Source organism: Bombina bombina, chromosome 3, assembly GCF_027579735.1.
Source record: "Bombina bombina isolate aBomBom1 chromosome 3, aBomBom1.pri, whole genome shotgun sequence".
NCBI lineage: Eukaryota > Metazoa > Chordata > Amphibia > Anura > Bombinatoridae > Bombina > Bombina bombina.
In genome coordinates, this window is record NC_069501.1 from 751558556 (window position 1) to 751582517 (window position 23962).

Genomic DNA, 23962 nt, shown 5'->3' on the forward strand with positions numbered 1-23962 from the left:
GCGGGTTCTGAGATGGAAAATCCAGAACACCTCATGCTTAGTCACAATACAGTCAATGTCCCCTCCTCTCTTGGGTACTGAAACTTTTTCAATGGCAATCCACCTAAAGGTGTCCAATTTGCTATTGTTAAAAGTTGCAAAATGCTGAACCAAAAGCGTAGTTGATTTACCTCTTTCTAATGTAGAGATATGTTCCCTCATACGTGTGTTGATGTGAGGTGAGCCGTACGTATTTGATGTTACACTTAATGCAGGTAATAAGATAAATGACATGTGTGTGAGTACAATTCATGCATGTCTTAATGTCATATACTCTACCTGTAGTAGCTGATGTGAAGCTGCTTGAGATTTGAACATATTCACATGGCTTGCATTTGCGATGTCCACACCTGAACATACCTTTGCGTGATAGCCATGAACTTTCTGATTTCTTGACTGATTTTAACTGAGTGGGAGACATAATATTACCTATAGTGCGACTCTTTTTGTATGTACATCTTATACCCGGTTGTACTGCATCTTTGAGCTGATCATCAGCTGCAAGTAATGGAAAATGTTTTTTTACTATACTACAGATCCTTGAATACTGATCGCTGTACGTTGTCCCAAAATGAACTCCCTTAAATGTTTGTTTACCATCCTGGGCTATTTTATCTTCCAGGAGTTTATCTCTAGGTATCTCCTGAACTCTAGTTTTTGCTTCCTTAATGTGGCTAGTGTTATATTTACGTTCCCTCAATCTCTGTTCAAGATCACTAGCTTCACTCTGATAGTCAGATTCCCTACTACAATTCCTCTTCAAATGAGAGAATTGGCCTTTGGCCACAGCATAGGAAATTTTTTTGGGGTGACAACTGTCTGCATGAAGCAGAATGTTACCTGAAATGGGTTTACGAAAAACCTTTGTGTGTATTGGGCCTTCCTAATCCCCCTCAAGGCAGAGATCCAAAAAATTAATTGTATCAGATTTGTGTTTGAAAGTAAATTTCAAACCGAAGTCATTGGTGTTAAGATACTTGACAAATTCAGTCACTTGTTCGGCGGGTCCTGACCAGACGAACATCAAATCGTCAATGAAATGCTTAAAAAAAGCATATGTGCAATCTATAAGGATTGGTATCTCCAAAAATGTGGCACAGCTCTTCAATCAAGGTATGCTCCTGGTGATTGCCTATATTCTCCTGTCATTGTTATATGTGTATAAACACATATTAACACATAAATATATATGTATTTAAGCATATACATATATATTTACACAGTACACACAGACTGCAATGTAAAGGCACTTTACACACCACATGCATTAAATATACCCCTAAAAACTGGGTTGTTTTTTTATATTAAAAAAAAGCTATATTTTTTTCTAAATAAAAAAGTAGAATAATACTTTATTTTTGTGGCAATTGGGGCACTTTTGGAAAATTAACCAGAGATGTGATGTCTGGTTAATTTCTGGAGAGCTAATTGCATGTAATGGCTGGTTACTTATTGCACGACCGTAAATGGGCGAATTTGCCAATTTATGGGCTCACCGATAAACTAGCTCTCCACTTGTAATCTAGCCCTAAGTCTACAACCACCTCACAAAGCAATTTCCACGCAACTAACCTCTGCTCAAACATAACTATTCCTAATGCACTATGATTTTTTAATGCTTTAGCAATGGTCATGTTTGAGCTGAGGTCCGGTGCGAGGAGATTGCTTTGTGAGGTCGTTATACCTTTGAGAATCAATTTTGTTGATCCTTCTTTTTCTTTTGTTACATTAAACATGTTTTAACTCTTTTTTTCTCCATACATTTCGGATAATGTTTTTATTTTTTAATTGCATAGTATTTTAAAGGGACAGTATACACCAATTTTCATATAACTACATGTAATGGACACTACTATAAAGAAGAATATGCACAGATACTGATATAAAAATCCAGTATAAAGCCTTTTTAAACTTACTTAGAAGCTCCCAGTTTAGCACTGTTGATGAGGTAGACCCACTGAATGGGGCTGGGTAAACTAAAAGAGCAGACACTCCCCACTCTCCTCTTCCCTGCATATGAAAAGACAGATAACATAAACAGAAGCCAGCAGGAGTCTGTAAATGTGTGTATACATCTGGCACTGTGGGGTTTGGTTAGTAGTCTAAAAATCTCTTTTGCCCCTGTTACAGGGGAAGAAGTTTCTGCCCCTATACTGTCCTCTCACCTCAGTACCAGTCCCCTCTACCCCATCCCCTCACAGCTACTCCCCTCCCTCTCTTCTACCCTTCCCCCTATACTCACACACATCTTCAACCTCTCCCTCAGCACTGGTATATTTCCCTCAGCTCTTAAACACACACTGATCACTCCTATCCTCCAAAAACCTTCTCTTGATCCAACCTCCTCATCCAATTACCGCCTTATTTCTCTACTCCCTCTTGCCTCAACGCTTCCTAAAAAGCTAGTATATGTACGTCTATCCAATTTACTTACATTAAACTCCCTCCTTGACCCACTGCAATCTGGATTTCCCCCCAACCACTCCACAGACACAGCGATTGTTAAGGATATCAATGACCTACTTACAGCAAAATCCACAGGCCACTTCTCTCTGCTTATCCTCCTTGATCTATCTGCAGCCTTTGATACTATCAACCACCCTCTATTGCTCTAAACCCTCCAATTCTTCTGCATTTGTGACATAGCGCTCTTGTGGATCTATTCCTATCTGTCTAACTGTACCTTTAGTGTAGCCTTCTCTGGGGCTTCCCCTTTCCCCCATTACCACTTTCTATTGGGGTACCGCAAGGCTCTAATCTACACATCATCATTAGGTTCCTTAATAAAGTCCCACGGGTTTCAATATCATTTGTATGCCGATGACACCCAAATATACCTATCTGCACCAGACCTATCTCCTTCCTTGCTAACCTGTGTCACTAACTATCTTTCTCATATCTCATCTTGGATGTCCTCTCACTACCTTAAGCTAAATCTCTCCAAAACTGAGCTCCTTATTTTCCCCCCTTCTTCCAAAATCTCCACCCCTCATTTCTCTATAACTGTCAATAACTCCATCATTACCCCTACCCCACATACCCGATGTCTTGGAGTCACACTTGACTTAGATCTTTCTTTCACTCCTCACATTCAGTCCTTGGCTTAAGCCTGCCTCTTCCACCTTAAAAACATCTCTAAAATTAGACAATTCCTTACACAAGACACAAATAAGATTTTAATCCACTCTCTCATCCTTTCCCACCTCGACTACTGCAACTCCATCCTCTCTGGTCTCCCTAGCTGCTGCCTAGCTCCTTTGCAATTCATACTGAATGCCTCTGCCAGGCTTATCTTCCTTACACGTCGCTCTTTATCTGCTTCACCTCTCTGCCAATTCCTTCACTTTCCTCCAGGATTAAACACAAAATTCTCTCTGACATACAAAGTCCTCAACTGCACTGCTCCCCCCTACATCCCAGACCTTATCTCCAGATACTCTCCCTCCCGTTGCCTTCGCTCTGCTCATGATCTCCTACTCTCTTCCTCTCTTGTTACCTCCTCACATTCCCATCTACAAGACTTCTCCAGACTGGATCCCATCTTATGGAACTCTCTGCCTTGCTCCACAAGACTCTACCCTAGTTTTGAAAGCTTCAAGCGCTCCCTAACGACTCTACTATTCAGGGATGCATGCAACCTACACTAACCTTCCTAACTCCATTGCTATCCCCTATGAGCCCAGCTGTTTGTAGATCACCTTCATAAGAGCTGTTTGATCCCTATAAATGTTATCTTGTATATTGCCTATGTTAATAGTGCTGCAGAATCTGTTGGCGCTCTACAAATACTTGATAATAATAATAACACAATGTTCTTAAAAAAATAAGCAAAACTATACATTTTTATAAAAACATTTCCAGATTGGCTATATGAATGGATCATCTACAAAATATTTATGCAAAGAAAAATCTAGTGTGCAATGTCCCTTTATGAGACAAAAGTTCTCAATGCACAAAATCAAGTAACTTTTCTTTTAGCAATTCTATAATAGAACCTGCAATTAACTACCTGCAATTTGGAGTATAAGTTAGCAGAATCAATAAAAACAGAGCTACACTATTTACTTGGTCAAGCAGCACAGGTATCTAACACACATACATGTTCATACATTTTATTAAATATACCTATGTTCTATTGCAGATGTTCAATAAACTTTTTAGCTTGGATCATAAGCAATTAGGTTATCACATGACATTAGAGCTATGACACACAATATAAAAGCTATCACGTGATGTGTTTCCCTTGCTACAGCAGTACTTATTAGTACAGTGTCACAATTCAAGAGAACTTGCCATATTGGTGTTTGTCTGCTCTTCTCTACCCTGCAAAGAAATATACTGTTGGTTTGCATCTGCCTGCAGGAAATTAAACATTTCCTCTCTACTCACATCCCTGTAAGTTTCAGACAAAGGAGCCAATGTATCAAAAGTCTTGCGGACCTGATCCGACAGTGCGGATCAGGTGCGCAAGACCTCGCTGAATGTGGAGAGCAATATGCTGGTGCAACGCCGCCCCCCTGCAGATTTGCGGCCAATCGGCCACCAGCAGGGAGGTGTCAATCAACCCGATCGTACTCGATCGGGTTGAATTGTGGTGATTCCTGTCCACCTCATCAGAGCAGGCAGACAGGTTATGGAGCAGCGGTCTTTAGACCTCTGCTTCATAACTGCTGTTTCTGGCGAGTTTGAAGACTCGCCAGAAACATGGGCCCACAAGCTCCATATAGAGCTTGATAAATGGGCCTCAAAACCTTCATCTTCCAATGAGATCAATTGGTTAGTAGTTTCAGACGTTTCTTAGCAATGTGTTATCAATGTCTACACAGAGCACAGGCAAGAGGAATGATGGGCGGAGTTAGTTTTGTGCTGGTTCTAATTCTGCAGTGAGGGGAGAAGGCACTGTCAATAGTGATGTTAAAATATAAATATTTCTATGGAAGATTACCCCCACATTTACAAAAGCTGTTGAAAACATTTCCTCGTACTTTACAAAATATGCAAGAGGTTTTCCAGTGCCTCTCCCCCACAGTTTCTATGAGCATGGCAGCTTTACCCCCTTTAAATGGTGCTGTCCAGCTCCAGCCACTTCTGCCCACTTGGAAATCTCACAGTGTCCCAGTAGGCCAGTAATAGCCTAATTATGGTTTGAAGCAACTTCTAAGCAACAATTTAAGGGATAAGGTAAAATTAAATTAAATTATGAATAGCTAATGCAGACATACCTTGATTAATTATGCAACACCTTCAGTAATATTTCTGACTGGGAAATAGTCTTTATCTTTCATCATGTTATTGAACCCAAACACTCAGCAAACATGACTAAGAAGACAGCAAAAAATATATGATAGGCTACTTCTGAGTTCTAGACATAAAAAATGATGTTGTGTGAGTCAGAAAAGAACAGAAAAAGCAGAGAAAATAACAAAACAAAAAAGCCAAAGTCAAAAGAAGATTTATGTCAAATTCACTATAATTATTCTTTAGACAGTAGCACTATAATACACAATATAACAATGTACCAAGGTAAATTGCTTCACTTTGTATGCTATAGTGTGCCATATAAATTATGAATAGTCATATTTTTGTTTAATATTTTATATATTTTAAAAACCATTTACTATTCAGATAAATAACGGTAATTTACTTTTTTTTCTGCCGTACCTGCATGTATGTAAAGTTTATTTGATTTTCTTTTTCAAATTCTGATAAGTCTGGACTCAATGAATACATTTGGCAGAAATCTGATAGTTTTCCTGAGAGTGGCATTCATTACTTTTGAGTTAATAAGATGTAAAACAATTTCTTTGTTTTCTATATGGCAATATGAGGGTTTTTAGCATTGATACAGACAAAATACTGTTGCATCTGCTTTCATAAAATCATAGGTAAATCTCTTGGAATAGAGAGTATTTGGCTGAAACCTCCAAGTTGATACAGAAATGTACGATATCAAAGTCAAACAAAGTTTAAAAAAGTGGTGGAATACTTAATATGCTTAAAGGATTTCCATGAATTAAATATTATTTTGTGGTTATATTTATGTATATAGCAGTGCCCTGGGTTGCATAAAATATGACTTAATATTTAGAGGGACAGTAAGGTCAAAATTAAACTTTCTTGATTCAGATTTTAAATAACTTTTAATTTTACTTCTATTATTTTATTTGCTTTGTTACTTGTGTAATTACTAATGGGAGTTAGCAGACCGGTCATTGTCTGATTTGATTTGTTCACCTAGAAACTACTAGTGCATTGCTGCTCCTTCAATAAAGGATACCAAGAGAATAAAGCAAATTTGATAATAGAAGTAAATTAGAAAGTTGTTTAAAATTATATGTGCTATCTTAACATTGAAAGAAAAACATTCAATTTAATGTCCCTTTAAGATTCTGAAAGTTAGAGTGATCTTAGACTGTGTTTATATAGTTGCTAATAAGGAATTATAGGCAGCTGTTAACTATCAAACATTACTTTTTAATAATTAACACCGCTGAGCAATTTACATAGTGCAAATTTTTCATTTAGCGCTTCCTAAATATCGGCAGCAGTTTAATATTATCAGATTAAAATTTATACTGCAAAAATAAGTGTTTAAATTCTGTCATACATTGACCATAAATTATGTCTCACAAAAAAAAAGATGCTAAGGCACAAAGATAGACAAAAAATAAAATAAAAATATGGTGGTGCTTCAAATGATCACTTTGTACAGTTAGGGCTCCATAGAAGCAGTGAAAGCTGCTCCGGAGCCCTCGCGGGGCAGGTTCACATATGCGAGCGTGCATCCCGCAATGTAAGAAGCAGCGGTTAAAAAAACGCTGCTTCTTAAACCCTACGCCACTTCTGAGGTGGCAAGGGAAAATCCCAGAGAGCTTGCTTACTCTCTGTGATTGACAGCCCCTTTAGTCGCGTGAATGGTCACACAAATGAACGGGTGGGCATTACACACTCCGATGAGTGTGTAATGATACATACGGGCAAGCGGATCAACAGACCCGCTGCCCGTGTGTAGCGAAGGCGGATGGACAGCTTTGCGAGTTGAGAAGCTGTCTGCCCACCGGTTAGTACATGGAGCTGTAAGGGTTAGATTTGAGTGATACTTTTCTCTCCTGCTCCCACATTAACTCAGCTCGACTTAGTTTTTTGCGCACGTCTGGTAGTTGAAAATAAAAAAAAAATTCTCATGCTCGCTAACCCAACGTGCACAAAAAGCCGAAGTTAAAATATTGAGAACCTTAACATATTCCCCCATAGGCTTCAATGGAGACCAAAAAGTGAAAAAAAAAAATACCCAACAAGTCTCTCAAACCTAATAGCATTTTCTCAAGTGCGCTAACTCGACATGAAATATTAATGTTTCACATTCCAATTTTCTTTACATAGAATAATATGTTCTATTTATTTATAAATACATATATATATTGTGACAAAGCCCTTACAGGAATAGTCACTTCAGCACGAAATATAGTGGTTTAGGCTGTTTTATTTTTATCAGCAGTTTTAAACATGGGGTGTACTTCCCCTTTAAAACAAACAAAATCTTACTCCTTTTTAGGAGACTAACTATACATGCAATATTTCCTTACTAGCCAGTACTGGGCAGCTAATCTGGCCCCAGTTAACAAAACAAATCAATTATAAGCAGAATAGAACAAAGTTTGCTCACCAGTCTCTTGTTTCTACCAGCTATAAATTCAGACATGCAGCAAGGTCTCAAATCTTCCCTCTCTGGAGTAGCCTGTACAATGAGACACTGATTCCTTCTACAGAACTGCTTATAAAGGATCCAAATGATTTAACCAGAATCAGCTGTGGTGAGCTACTAACAAATTAACACTTTTTTAGAGGGGAAATAGTGACCTTTCCAATCTCCTGCTAACATACACTCCTTTTCTCACCCTGTCACACATCCCCCTCCCCAGCGCAACACCAGTGTGTGAAGCAACTGCTGCAAGAAGCTCATGCACACGAGAAAGAGCATCAGCGTTACCATGGAGCAAACCAGCTCTGTGCTTCACTAAAAAAGTAAATGGTTGCAAGGACAAAAACCATCTAGTGACTCGTGAGTTTCTATCTCTGTTGGTGTGCATCCATTTTAACGGAGCATGGTCAGTGACAAGGGTGAAGCGCCTTCCTAGTAAATAATACTTTAGAGTCTCCATAGCCCACTTAATAGCTAAGCACTCTTTTTCTATAACAGCATAGCGCTGTTCTCGAGGCAACAATTTCCTGCTTAGATATAGCACTGGATGTTCTTCCTCGCCTATGTGCTGTGACAGTACAGCATCCAAACTGACCTCAGAGGCATCTGTTTGTAAAAAAAACTCTTTATCAAAGCCAGGTGCCACGAGGACGGGTTGCTCACACAATGTTGAACAAAGGTCCATAAAGGCCTCCTCTGTCTCTCTGTCCCACCTTACTGTGTCTGGACTTCTGGCTTTAATTAGGGTTGTGAGAGGAGCAGCTCTGGTCGCAAAATGGGGTATGAACCTGCGGTAGTAACCAACAATTCCCAAAAAGGCTCTAACTTGCTTCTTCCTAAGAGGCCTGGGCCAATTCTGAATAGCTTCTATCTTGTTCAATTTGGGTTTCACTAACCTCCCTCCCACTACATAACCTAAATCCTTAGCCTCTGCCAATCCAAGAAAACATTTGGAGGGGTTGGCAGTTAATCTAGCTTTCCTAAGGGTGTCTACCACTGCCTCTACTTTCTGCAAATGAGAGTCCCAGTCTGTGCTATGGATTATGACATCATCCAAGTATGCAGTGGCATAGTGCACATCGTGTCTTAATAATTTATCCATGAGCCTCTGAAAAGTGGCTGGAGCTCCATGGAGACCAAAGGGCATCACCTTATATTGAAATAAACCATCTGGGGTTACAAAGGCAGTTTTCTCTCGGGCATGCTTAGTGAGGTGTATCTGCCAATACCCTTTTGTTAAATCCAATGTAGAAAGAAATCTGGCCTTAGCTAGCCTCTCTACCAGTTCATCAAGTCGTGGCATTGGGTAGGCATCAAACTTTGACACTTCATTTAATTTCCTAAAATCATTACAAAATCAGATAGAACCATCCGGTTTAGGTACCAAAACAATTGGGCTAGACCAATTACTATGTGATTCTTCTATCACATCTAATTCAAGCATTTTCCTAACCTCTGCTCGTACAGCCATCCTTTTTGCCTCAGGAATCCTGTATGGTTTTAATTTAAGTGTTACAACAAGCTCAGTAATAATATCATGGGCAATTTCTTGTGTTCTGCCTGGCATAGGCGAGAAAACATCCTTATTCCTCTCCACCATTTCCTTAACTTCCTTTACTTGTTCAGGTGTTAGCTCTGGTGAAATAGTCACTACTTTTTCTGAGACTTGAGGCTCAACCCCGGTATTATATAACTGGGCTAGTAATGTTTCTCTATCCCTCCATGGCTTAAGAAGATTTATGTGGAATATTTGCTCTTTCCTACGTTGGTCAGACTGACTAACTTTATAATTTACAGGGCTTACCTTTTCTATAATTTCATAAGGTCCCTGCCAATGAGCCAAAAGCTTACTCTCAGCTGTAGGAACCAAAACCATTACCCTATCACCCTGTTTAAATTGCCTTACAGTAGCACTATTATTATAATAAAAAAATTTGAGTATCCTGAGCTTTTTCCATATATTGGCGAACCAGGGGGAAAACATGAGCCATCCGCTCCTGCATTTTCTCTATATGCTGCACCACATTAGTACCTGGTACTCCCTGTTCCTCCCAAGTTTCCCAAGTTTCCTTTAGTATGTCCAACATACCTCTCGTATGTCGACCATACAAAAATTCAAAAGGAGAAAACCTAGTTGAGCTCTGGGGAATTTCACGGACTGCAAACAATAAGTAAGGAAGCAGTTGATCCCAATCCTTCCCATCTCTACTAACAACTTTCCTTAACATCCCCTAAAGTGTGCGGTTAAACCTCTCTACTAGCCCATCTGTCTGTGGGTGATATACCGAGTTTTCAAAGCCTGCATTTTAAATAACTGGCACAACTCTTTCATGAGACGGGAAATGAAAGGAGTACCTTGGTTAGTTAAAATCTCCTTTGCGATCCCAACCCATGAAAATACTTGTACCAATTATTTTGCTATATTTTTAGCTTTAGCCTTACGTAGTGGAATGGCCTCAGGGTATCGAGTTGCATAATCTACAATAACAAGAACGTATTGGTGACCACAAGCTGATTTTTAATGGGCCTACCAAGTCAATCCCAATCCTATCAACCCCTTAATGACAGAGGACGTACCAGGTACGTCATAGAAAAAACTCCCTTTAATGACAATTGACGTACCTGGTCATCCTCTGTTGTTAGAAGTGCTGGACGCGATCATTATCGCTTCCAGCTGCTTACAAGGGATTGTAGTGATGCCTCAATATTGAGGCATCACTGCAATCCCCTATTTTACCCACCTATGCAGAAAGGGCCACTCTCTGCATCAGCGATTGATGGTCACACATTCGTTGGTGGGTGGGAGCAGCTTGTAGGAGGAGGGTATGCTATAAGTTCCTTATTCTTTGAATCCCAATGTCTTAATGCGGAGGAGGCAAAATATGCCCGCAAGTAAAAAAAAAAAAAGATGTAGATGTGTAACAGATTTTGAGGGTCAAAGTTAGAAAAAGTGTGTTTTTTTCAATTATTTCCTCATATTTTATATATTTTTTTTATAGTAAATTATAAGATATGATGAAAATAATGGTATCTTTAGAAAGTTCATTTAATGTCGAGAGAAACGGTATATAATATGTGTGGGTACAGTAAATGAGTAAGAGGAAAATTACAGCTAAACACAAACACTGCAGAAATGTAAAAATAGCCATTGTCATTAAGGGTAAGAAAATTTAAAAATGGTCCGGTCATTAAGGGCACATCAATAATTGGGAGGGGTATAAGTGGAGCCCTTAACTTGGGTTTTGAGGATGACAGTTGGCATTCTGGGCAGGAAGCACAATATCTCTTTATTTCTTCGTAAACCCCTGGCCAATAGAACCTCCTCAGGACCCTTTCCTGAGTTTTTTCTACCCCCAGATGTCCCCCCCAAAGGTGTAAATGTGCAAAATCTAACACCTTCCTAGTATGAGAGGAAGGCACAACTAGCTGTTCTATCTCTTGACCTTCTTCTGATATTACTTGGTACAGAAGGTCATTTTTAACCATAAAATATGGGTATACACTTTTTGTTTGATCTTCTACAGGTGCTCCATTAACCTCTATTATCCTGCTCCTTGCATGGTGTAGCAAGGGTTCATTAGCCACACCTTTATTACTATGTTTTCCCTGCTCATTTAACAAAACTTCATTAAGGGTTTTATTAAATCTGTATTTACTCTTCCTGCGCTCTTTTCTAGATTTACCCCTTTTGGGACTGGATGCATACAAATCAGGGTGAATAAAAGGGAAGGGACTCCTATCCCCTGCTTCAACCTCTGACTCTCCTTGTTTAGCAGTAAGTTGAGACTGTATTAGGGTGTGAAACTCTGGAAAGTTTCTTCCTATAACCAAGGAATAGGGCAGCCTAGGTACCACTACAGCAGTTATTTGTATTAATTTCCCAAGTACAGAGAAACTTATAACAGCAGTAGGATAAGTAACGGTACACCCATGAATACACAGTACCCCTATTGTCTTATTTTTTTGCAACTGTGATTGTTCCATTAAATCTCCTGACACTAGAGTTAAGGCACTGTCAGAGTCCACCAAAGCCTCTGTGTCTCTTTTATTAAAGCATACTGACACCCGGAAGGTGTATATGTTTTCTCCCATGCCTGCTAGGCAATTAAGTCCACAAAAGTCTTCTCCTAGGGCACATTGCATTTGTTCTGGTAGGTTTGGGCATCCTGCCCTGACATGTCCTTTGACACCACACTCAAAGCAGGTTAAAGGGTTCCTCCCCAAATGATCCACTCTTGGCAAAGTGTGGTTTATCTCATAGAGATCTGCTGGTTCAGCTTCAGTCTCACCCTTTTTGTTTCCTGGCCTCTGGGTCCTAAAAGTCTTTTGTTGTCTCAAAGATTCTGAAACAAATTTAGATGGCATAGGACAAGCTTTCTCAAGGTCCCTGGCAGCAAGGTATCTTTCCACTTGAGCCACCATAGAATCATATGTAGTGGGGTTTCCTTGTCCTACCCACTCGCGGAGACCACGGGGCAATTCTCGCAAGAATCTGTCAAGTACTAGAATTTCAACAATTTGTGCAGGACTTTGGGTCTCTGGTCTAAGCCATTTTCATGCCAGATGTATTAAGTCAAACATCTGAGACCTGGGAGCTTTAGCCATGTGGAAATGCCAGTTATAGAAATACTGGGCTCTCACTGTACATGTTACACCCATTCTGGCGAGAATTTAAGCTTTTAACCATGTATAGTCTCTAGCAGCTTCTTCTTCCAAGTCATAATAAGCCTTTTGGGCTTCACCGAGGAGAAAAGGAGCAATGATTCCAGCCCATTGATCTTGTGGCCAGGCTTCCCGTATAGCTGTGCATTCAAATGCCACCAAATATGCCTCCACATCATCCTCTGACGTCATTTTCTGTAAGCAGCCGTTTGTCTGTATCCTATTCACACCTTCTGTTTGGGTAGGTGCTCCCTGAGCAGTAATATGCTGCACAACATCATAAAGCATGGCATGATCCTGTTTTTGGGCCTCAGCCAGGGTCCCAATTTATAAAGCTAAAAGTCTGTTACACTCTTGCTGAGCTGCAACTGATGCTGCAGCCTGATAATTAGTCTCTTGTTGTATAGACGCAGCCTGCAACAGGGCCTGTAAAACATCCTCCATATTTATGTGGGTCTGTACCTTTAAGGCTTCCAGAATAGTAATGCAGGCATTAACAATCCCACTTCTGACACCACTGTGACAAAGCCCTTGCAGGAATAGTCACTTCAGCACGAAATATAGTGGTTTAGGCTGTTTTATTTTTATCAGCAGTTTAAAACATGGGGTGTACTTCCCCTTTAAAACAGAAATAAAATAAACAAAATCCTACTCCTTTTTAGGAGACTAACTATACATGCAATATTTCCTTACTAGCCAGTACTGGGCAGCTAAGCTGGTCCCAGTTAACAAAACAAATAAATAAAAAATAAGCAGAATAGAACAAAGTTTGTTCACCAGTCTCTTGTTTCTACAAGCTATAAATTCAGACATGCAGCAAGGTCTCAAATCCTCCCTCTCTGGAGTAGCCTGCACAATGAGACACTGATTCTCTCTACAGAACTGCTTATAAAGGATCCAAATGATTTAACCAGAATCAGCTGTGGTGAGCTACTAACAAATTAACACTTTGTAAGAGGGGAAAAAGTGACCTTTCCAATCTCCTGCTAACATACACTCCTCTCACCCTGTATATACATACACATATTTAGAAACGTGTATGTATGTAACTATGTTAAAGAACTTTGCAAGCCTGAGACCTCATCTTTGAGCCCTTATAACTTCTTATTGCAATTTAGTTTTTAAATAATTTTTATTAGATAGTGTAACTGTAATTTTTAATGTAATGTTGGTGTGTTTTGTGCATCTTTTTTGTCTTGCATAAGTTATCCAGAGTTCTGAAGTTGTGCAATCCAAAGTGTTAAATTCACTTTTGCTAGAACGAACACGTTAACATTCAACTTGTAATATGTGCGCAAATAGCAACAAAAAACTCCTTATCACTCATGCGCAACACTTAATCTAGCCCTAAGAAAGTAATCATTTACATGTGTAAAAACTTCACTATATAGAGCAAGTCTTTGCTGAATAACGGAATGAGAAAATGATTTTTAATTAAAAAATATATTTTAAGAACCTCATAATATTTATGTTATTGTAAAAAGATGGTGACATATTATTCTAGATATTATTCTAAACACAAATTTTGGAAAATATGATTTTTTTTAAAGTGAAAATTAAAGTTTCATGATTCTGAAAGAGCATGCAATTTTTAAACAAATTTTCAATTCACGTCCATTAGATGCACACATTCTGAGGGATCAGCTCCAACTTAACATGTGCAAGATTCACAGAATATATGTTTATGCATTTTGTGATTGGCTGATGGCTGTCACATGATGCAGTGGGAAGGAAAATGAAACTAACTTTGAAATTTGTCAGAAAAAAAATCTATTCATGTTAAATTCAAAGGGCTAGATTTATCAAAAGGCTAGGTGAACTCTGTATGTGCTTCACCTGTAACTGCGCCCTAGGTTGCCTCCGGAGAAGTGCACATGTGCGCCTGAATTTATAAAAAAAATAGACGTAACTTTGCGCAGGCGAGCTGGGGCATAATCTTTTTTTTTAATGTAATGCAACCAGAAGGACAGACGGTTAAAAACATTTTTATTTGTCAAATAATAAAAAAAAAAAAGAAAAATTAGATTAATGTAAAAAAAAAAAAAAATATGGGAATTTCCAGAGTTTAACATTTTCAGTCAAACAAATTCATGATTTCACTACTTGCTGTACTCCCTGAAAATATGTTGGACCTTTAGCTCTAAAAGGAAAAGATAATGGGGCCGAATTATCAAGCTCCGAATGGATGCCCCTTCAGGCTCGCCGGAAATAGCAGTTATGAAGCAGCAGTCTAAAGACCGCTGCTCTATAACTGATCCGCTCCCTCTGAGGCTGTGGTCTTCAATCCGCCCAATCATATACAATCGGGATGCAGGGGGTGACATTGCACAAGCAGTTCTGGTGTGCGTACACTGTCGGCATTCAGTGATGTCTGTCGGACATGATACGCTACAAAGTATCATGTTGGACAGACATTGATTAATTGGCCCCAATGGATAAGATGGTTCAGGTTTCTGTTTATTAGTTGAAAATATATTTTTTTAGCATCTTAGAGAGAGGCCATTTACTATCTATTTATCTATCTATCTATCATCTATGGTAATGTGGTTACATGCCATGGTTATTCCTCTTTTTATAACCAATTCAGTATCAACAGCAATAATAAATAGCAATATACTAGATCGCTGCACCTTAGACATAATTTCATTTGTTTGTGCTTAGTCGGGAATTGCCTTGTTATCAGAGGAATTTGCCAAAGAAAAAATAATTGTATTCTTAATAAATTAAAGTTTATATTGCCTTATACTGTTGTTTATAGCAGAAAATGATAAAGATAAGAACAGTTTCATACAAGGCACTATTCCTGTTTTTTCTCTTTTTTTTAACTGCTAATTTGACTTAAATTTCTTGAACTTAATTTACTTTGATCAATACTTTGTTTCATACATCCTCAACAAGTTTTCTTTAAATACTCTATCTAGCCTGCAGTTCACTTTGTAGGAAACCAAATTATTCTACTGTTTAACTGCAATGTCAGTTCAATTTAAAAGTCACTACTCATGTCTCTCTTGTCTTCTATAAAGAGGAAATTCTATGCAGTTACACTTATTGCTTTTTGTTTTGTCTTTCAGGTAAAAGAAAAAGGCTCCACAAGGGTTCACGCTCTAAACAATGTCAACAAAGCACTGCAAATCTTGCAAAAAAATAATGTGAGTAATCACAAGTGCATAATAACTAATGCAGTCTACCGCATATTCTGACAACATAGGGAATGTTTTAAGTGACCTTTTTCCTATGGTTTCCAAATGAGATTTGTCTGGGCAATTTATAAATGCATCACTGATCTGATGATTCAAAAAATATTCCAATTATCTTGCTTATTTTGTTTATAGAAAATGAATTGAATGAACATATAATGCAATCTCTCTGCATTCACAAACTTTGCAAACCACTAGCAACATGATCAAGTGATGATGCTTTGTTTTGTTTTTATTTTGTCTTTATGAACATTGATTTTTGTTAAAAAACAAACATAAAAAGCGGAAGCAAACCACGAGTGCCATTTCTAAGATTTAACAATATCATATTTGAATGTTAATAGATATCACTCAAGAGCAGTAAAGTTCCCTCCACCTCTGTACCTAAGGTTCTTTCATATTCAGAGAGGAAGGAAGGAAATAAATGAATGTCCATCTGAATAAATGTTTAGTTAAGCATTAGAGGCCAGGGAATTATTAAATATCATCTCCCATAGTTGATGTCACTTATTAGAACAATATTTGACTTACAATAAAATAACTAAAGAAGAGGAAACCGAGAGGGACAAAAACAGTTATAACTTGCTGGTCGTGTATCAATAAATCATTCTTAATTTTTAAAAAGAGAGGAAATAAAACACTTAACAGAATATAATAGTTTACATATTGAAAAAAATAAAGATCCTCATATTTAATAACCTCTACTATTAAAGTCTAAGCAATAGAAGTTATCTTCTCTGTCAAGCAAATCATTAACCCATGCACTTTCTCGTATGCCTTACATGCAAACAAGTGATATTAAATAGTAAAACATGCTTTAATGCTGCCATTAGCATCTCTTGCACAGTGCAGCCAGAGTGTTTTAGTGTCAACAATATAATACACATGGCTATATCAAGTATGTTGGTGTTAGAAATAGATGAAAGGATAAGGTTAACCATCTATCTGCCAGGTAGAAATGTAGGGGGCTGCAATAGGCAGAGGTATAAGATCATAGTGCAAAACTACTGTTTTTAACATTATTTAAATAAAACATAACAAAATCAGACATTATACTATATAATGTGATTGCTTATATATTGTATTCTTAGAGTCTGGATTTTTGGTTCATCTATTGTTCTTGCCTTATGATTTTTAAGCTGTTTGTGTCTTACAATTGTTTCCAGCAGAAAGGGATTGTCACAGTACCGTTTGTCTCATGAGACACAACCATTACTTCAAATTTTTTTTTTTCAAATGTTGACTGAAAGAAGTACAAAATGTAGCCAGCATAACCATTGGGATTTCATTCAAATTGCCACTGTGTGTTTAACCTGATAAGAAAATCCAAAAGCAACACCTGAGAGAAGTCAATATACAAGCAGGCTTCATCTTTGTAAAGGAGTTACCTTATGTTAAATAATGATAAGTACATTAGAAAACAATCCATAACAAATTATTGAATGATGCACATCTGGGGAATGTAATTAAAAAATAATGGTGAAATTGAGATGCAGTTTTACATGTAGTAGAAACTAACAGGGTAGGAAGTGTTTTAAATACATCAGTTCTGAGAAACATTGATTAAAAGGTAAAATTCCAGTTTTAGTATTACTCAAAACAAAGTCAAGCAATATAAGTGACTGTGCAAAAACAAACAAGGATATCAGCGCAACCAAAATCTCATACTATCCTAAGGTTTTATTGAGCGCACCATAAATTGCATCAATGGAGGCAGATGACACGACATGAAAAAAATGCTTTCAACAGTGGCTTCTGTGATCACATCACATATACTATTGCTGAGGACATCACACCAGCACTAAAACTAAACTTAAATAGCTCTAAACTTACTTAACATAAACTAAAATTATTTTATGAGAACATAATAAAAATATCCTTATGATGAAAGATAAATTTTTCTTGACATTTAAAATACTCATTTGATGTAGATTTAGTGGCTAGGAAGATAGTTTTCCAAGTTAGTAACTCGAAGTTTACTAAATGAACTGTTCTAATAAAGAACTTTATAGTGCAACAGAATAAATTATTCACAATAGAAACACTTCAGTATTGCATCAACGTAAAAAGAACATTGAAATTATTTAGTATCAGAATTACTACTTGCCATGCAAGAGGTTAAATGTTCAATTCTTTCACCAGATTTATTCTCTGACCAAGTAAGATTGATGAATGATCTAAGTGAAGATAGAAATAAACAGAAAAACGAACTGCAAAGGTCTGAGGTGAAAACAAGCAATAGTAGCAATATTTATGTCTCTTTATACTCTACTGCTAATACCTGGGAAAGAACTTTATCACGCTATTACACAGAGAGGAAGTGACTGAAACTCCAAATTGCCAGAATCATTTTCAACATGTTAGGTATAGAAGCAAGGTAGAAAGGAAATGCTGCTATTCGGTAATGTGATTTCACAATGCATATCAACTTAAAACATGGTGGTGAGGGCACTAAGAAATAAAAGCACAGTCTCACTAAGGAATAAAAGCACAGTCTCACTAAGGAATAAAAGCACAGTCTCACTAAGGAATAAAAGCACAGTCTCACTAAGGAATAAAAGCACAGTCTCACTAAGGAATAACAGCACAGTCTCACTAAGGAATAAAAGCACAGTCTCACTAAGGAATAAAAGCACAGTCTCACTAAGGAATAACAGCACAGTCTCACTAAGGAATAACAGCACAGTCTCACTAAGGAATAAAAGCACAGTCTCACTAAGGAATAAAAGCACAGTCTCACTAAGGAATAACAGCACAGTCTCACTAAGGAATAAAATCACAGTCTCACTAAGGAATAACAGCACAGTCTTACTAAGGAATAACAGCACAGTCTCACTAAGGAATAAAAGCACAGTCTTACTAAGTAATAAAAACGCAGTCTCACTAAGGAATAAAAGCACAGTCTCACTAAGGAATAAAAGCACAGTCTCACTAAGGAATAAAAGCACAGTCTCACTAAGGAATAACAGCACAGTCTCACTAAGGAATAAAATCACAGTCTCACTAAGGAATAACAGCACAGTCTCACTAAGGAATAAAAGCACAGTCTCACTAAGGAATAAAAGCACAGTCTCACTAAGGAATAAAAGCACAGTCTCACTAAGGAATAACAGCACAGTCTCACTAAGGAATAAAAGCACAGTCTCACTAAGGAATAAAAGCACAGTCTCACTAAGGAATAACAGCACAGTCTCACTAAGGAATAAAATCACAGTCTCACTAAGGAATAAAAGCACAGTCTTACTAAGGAATAACAGCACAGTCTCACTAAGGAATAAAAGCACAGTCTTACTAAGGAATAAAAGCACAGTCTCACTAAGGAATAAAAGCGCAGTCTTACTAAGTAATAAAAACACAGTCTCACTAAGGAATAAAAGCACAGTCTCACTAAGGAATAAAATCACAGTCTCACTAAGGAATAAAAGCACAGTCTTACTAAGTAATAAAAACGCAGTCTCACTAAGGAATAAAAGCACAGTCTCAGTAAGGAATAAAAGCACAGTCTCACTAAGGAATAAAAGCACAGTCTCACTAAGGAATAAAAGCACAGTCTCACTAAGGAATAACAGCACAGTCTCACTAAGGAATAAAATCAGTCTCACTAAGGAATAAAAGCACAGTCTTACTAAGGAGTAAAAACACAGTCTCACTAAGGAATAACAGCACAGTCTCACTAAGGAATAAAAGCACATTCTCACTAAGGAATAAAAGCACAGTCTCACTAAGGAATAACAGCACAGTCTCACTAAGGAATAACAGCACAGTCTCACTAAGGAATAAAAGCACAGTCTCACTAAGGAATAAAAGCACAGTCTCACTAAGGAATAACAGCACAGTCTCACTAAGGAATAAAATCACAGTCTCACTAAGGAATAACAGCACAGTCTTACTAAGGAATAACAGCACAGTCTCACTAAGGAATAAAAGCACAGTCTTACTAAGTAATAAAAACGCAGTCTCACTAAGGAATAAAAGCACAGTCTCACTAAGGAATAAAAGCACAGTCTCACTAAGGAATAAAAGCACAGTCTCACTAAGGAATAACAGCACAGTCTCACTAAGGAATAAAATCACAGTCTCACTAAGGAATAACAGCACAGTCTCACTAAGGAATAAAAGCACAGTCTCACTAAGGAATAACAGCACAGTCTCACTAAGGAATAAAAGCACAGTCTCACTAAGGAATAAAAGCACAGTCTCACTAAGGAATAACAGCACAGTCTCACTAAGGAATAAAATCACAGTCTCACTAAGGAATAAAAGCACAGTCTTACTAAGGAATAACAGCACAGTCTCACTAAGGAATAAAAGCACAGTCTTACTAAGGAATAAAAGCACAGTCTCACTAAGGAATAAAAGCACAGTCTTACTAAGTAATAAAAACGCAGTCTCACTAAGGAATAAAAGCACAGTCTCACTAAGGAATAAAAGCACAGTCTCACTAAGGAATAAAAGCACAGTCTTACTAAGTAATAAAAACGCAGTCTCACTAAGGAATAAAAGCACAGTCTCACTAAGGAATAAAAGCACAGTCTCACTAAGGAATAAAAGCACAGTCTCACTAAGGAATAAAAGCACAGTCTCACTAAGGAATAACAGCACAGTCTCACTAAGGAATAAAATCAGTCTCACTAAGGAATAAAAGCACAGTCTTACTAAGGAGTAAAAACACAGTCTCACTAAGGAATAAAAGCACAGTCTCACTAAGGAATAAAAGCACAGTCTCACTAAGGAATAAAAGCACAGTCTCACTAAGGAATAAAAGCACAGTCTCACTAAGGAATAAAAGCACAGTCTCACTAAGGAATAACAGCACAGTCTCACTAAGGAATAAAATCACAGTCTCACTAAGGAATAACAGCACAGTCTAACTAAGGAATAAAAGCACAGTCTCACTAAGGAATAAAAGCACAGTCTCACTAAGGAATAACAGCACAGTCTCACTAAGGAATAACAGCACAGTCTCACTAAGGAATAAAAGCACAGTCTCACTAAGGAATAAAAGCACAGTCTCACTAAGGAATAACAGCACAGTCTCACTAAGGAATAAAATCACAGTCTCACTAAGTAATAAAAGCACAGTCTTACTAAGGAATAACAGCACAGTCTCACTAAGGAATAAAAGCACAGTCTTACTAAGGAATAAAAGCACAGTCTCACTAAGGAATAAAAGCACAGTCTTACTAAGTAATAAAAACGCAGTCTCACTAAGGAATAAAAGCACAGTCTCACTAAGGAATAAAAGCACAGTCTCACTAAGGAATAAAAGCACAGTCTCACTAAGGAATAACAGCACAGTCTCACTAAGGAATAAAATCACAGTCTCACTAAGGAATAACAGCACAGTCTCACTAAGGAATAAAAGCACAGTCTCACTAAGGAATAAAAGCACAGTCTCACTAAGGAATAAAAGCACAGTCTCACTAAGGAATAACAGCACAGTCTCACTAAGGAATAAAAGCACAGTCTCACTAAGGAATAAAAGCACAGTCTCACTAAGGAATAACAGCACAGTCTCACTAAGGAATAAAATCACAGTCTCACTAAGGAATAAAAGCACAGTCTTACTAAGGAATAACAGCACAGTCTCACTAAGGAATAAAAGCACAGTCTTACTAAGGAATAAAAGCACAGTCTCACTAAGGAATAAAAGCACAGTCTTACTAAGTAATAAAAACGCAGTCTCACTAAGGAATAAAAGCACAGTCTCACTAAGGAATAAAATCACAGTCTCACTAAGGAATAAAAGCACAGTCTTACTAAGTAATAAAAACGCAGTCTCACTAAGGAATAAAAGCACAGTCTCACTAAGGAATAAAAGCACAGTCTCACTAAGGAATAAAAGCACAGTCTCACTAAGGAATAAAAGCACAGTCTCACTAAGGAATAACAGCACAGTCTCACTAAGGAATAAAATCAGTCTCACTAAGGAATAAAAGCACAGTCTTACTAAGGAGTAAAAACACAGTTTCACTAAGGAATAAAAGCACAGTCTTACTAAGGAGTAAAAACACAGTCTCACTAAGGAATAAAAGCACAGTCTCACTAAGGAATAAAATCACAGTCTCACTAAGAAATAAAAGCACAGTCTCACTAAGGAATAAAAGCACAGTCTCACTAAGGAATAAAAGCACAGTCTCACTAAGGTATAACAGCACAGTCTCACTAAGGAATAAAAGCACAGTCTCACTAAGGAATAATAGCACAGTCTCACTAAGGAATAAAATCAGTCTAAGGAATAAAAGCACAGTCTTACTAAGGAGTAAAAACACAGTTTCGCTAAGGAATAAAAGCACAGTCTTACTAAGGAATAAAAGCACAGTCTCACTAAGAAATAAAAGCACAGTCTCACTAAGGAATTAAAGCACAGTCTCACTAAGGAATAAAAGCACAGTCTCACTAAGGAATAAAACCACAGTCTCACTAAGGAATAACAGCACAGTCTCACTAACGAATAAAAGCACAGTCTTACTAAGGAATAAAAGCACAGTCTCACTAAGGAATAAAAGCACAGTCTCACTAAGGAATAAAAACACAGTCTCACTAAGGAATAAAACCACAGTCTTACTATTAGTAAAAATACAGTTTCACTAAGTAATAAAAACGCAGTTTCACTAAGTAATAAAAACGCAGTTTCACTAAGGAATAAAAGCACAGTCTTACTAAGGAATAAAAGCACAGTCTCACTAAGGAATAAAAGCACAGTCTTACTAAGGAATAAAACCACAGTTTCTCTAAGGAGTAAAAGCACTGTCTCACTAAGGAATATAAAACACAGTCTCACTAATGAATAAAAGCACTGTCTCAATAAGGAATAAAAACATAGTCTCACTAAGGAATAAAAACAGTCTCACTAAAGAAAAAAAGCACCGTCTCACTAAGGAATTTAAAACACAGTCTAACTAAGGAAAATAAAACACATTTTAACTAATGAATAAAAGCACTGTCTCAATAGGGAATATAAGCACAATCCCACTAAGGAATAAAAGCACAGTCTCACTAAGGAATAAAAGCACAATCTCACTAAGGAATAAAAGCACAGTCTCACTAAGGAATAAAAGCACAATCTCACTAAGGAATAAAAGCACAATCTCACTAAGGAATAAAAGCACAATCTCACTAAGGAATAAAAGCACAATCTCACTAAGGAATAAAAGCACACTCTCACTAAGGAATAAAAGCACAATCTCACTAAGGAATAAAAGCACAATCTAACTAAGGAATAAAAGCACAATTTCACTAAGGAATAAAAACACAATCTCACTAAGGAATAAAAGCACAGTCTCACTAAGGAATAAAAGCACAATCTCACTAAGGAATAAAAGCACAATCTCACTAAGGAATAAAAGCACAATCTCACTAAGGAATAAAAGCACAATCTCACTAAGGAATAAAAGCACACTCTCACTAAGGAATAACAGCACAGTCTCACTAAGGAATAAAATCAGTCTCACTAAGGAATAAAATCACAGTCTCACTAAGGAATAAAAGCACAGTCTTACTAAGTAATAAAAACGCAGTCTCACTAAGGAATAAAAGCACAGTCTCACTAAGGAATAAAAGCACAGTCTCACTAAGGAATAAAAGCACAGTCTCACTAAGGAATAAAAGCACAGTCTCACTAAGGAATAACAGCACAGTCTCACTAAGGAATAAAATCAGTCTCACTAAGGAATAAAAGCACAGTCTTACTAAGGAGTAAAAACACAGTTTCACTAAGGAATAAAAGCACAGTCTTACTAAGGAGTAAAAACACAGTCTCACTAAGGAATAAAAGCACAGTCTCACTAAGGAATAAAATCACAGTCTCACTAAGGAATAAAAGCACAGTCTCATTAAGGAATAAAAGCACAGTCTCACTAAGGAATAAAAGCACAGTCTCACTAAGGAATAACAGCACAGTCTCACTAAGGAATAAAAGCACAGTCTCACTAAGGAATAACAGCACAGTCTCACTAAGGAATAAAAGCACAGTCTCACTAAGGAATAACAGCACAGTCTCACTAAGGAATAAAATCACAGTCTCACTAAGGAATAACAGCACAGTCTAACTAAGGAATAAAAGCACAGTCTCACTAAGGAATAAAAGCACAGTCTCACTAAGGAATAACAGCACAGTCTCACTAAGGAATAAAAGCACAGTCTCACTAAGGAATAAAAGCACAGTCTCACTAAGGAATAAAAGCACAGTCTCACTAAGGAATAACAGCACAGTCTCACTAAGGAATAAAATCACAGTCTCACTAAGGAATAACAGCACAGTCTAACTAAGGAATAAAAGCACAGTCTCACTAAGGAATAAAAGCACAGTCTCTCTAAGGAATAACAGCACAGTCTCACTAAGGAATAACAGCACAGTCTC

General features: G+C 37.5%; 1 protein-coding gene across 1 annotated transcript in view; it reads left to right on the top strand.

The window, feature by feature from the left end:
• Nucleotides 1–23962, top strand: part of DMD (dystrophin) — a 4487195-nt gene that overhangs the window by 977659 nt on the left and 3485574 nt on the right. The window contains exon 4 of the mRNA XM_053707599.1: nt 15475–15552. Within this exon, the coding sequence (XP_053563574.1) occupies nt 15475–15552 (78 nt within the window). The remainder of the gene's footprint in view (nt 1–15474; nt 15553–23962) is intronic.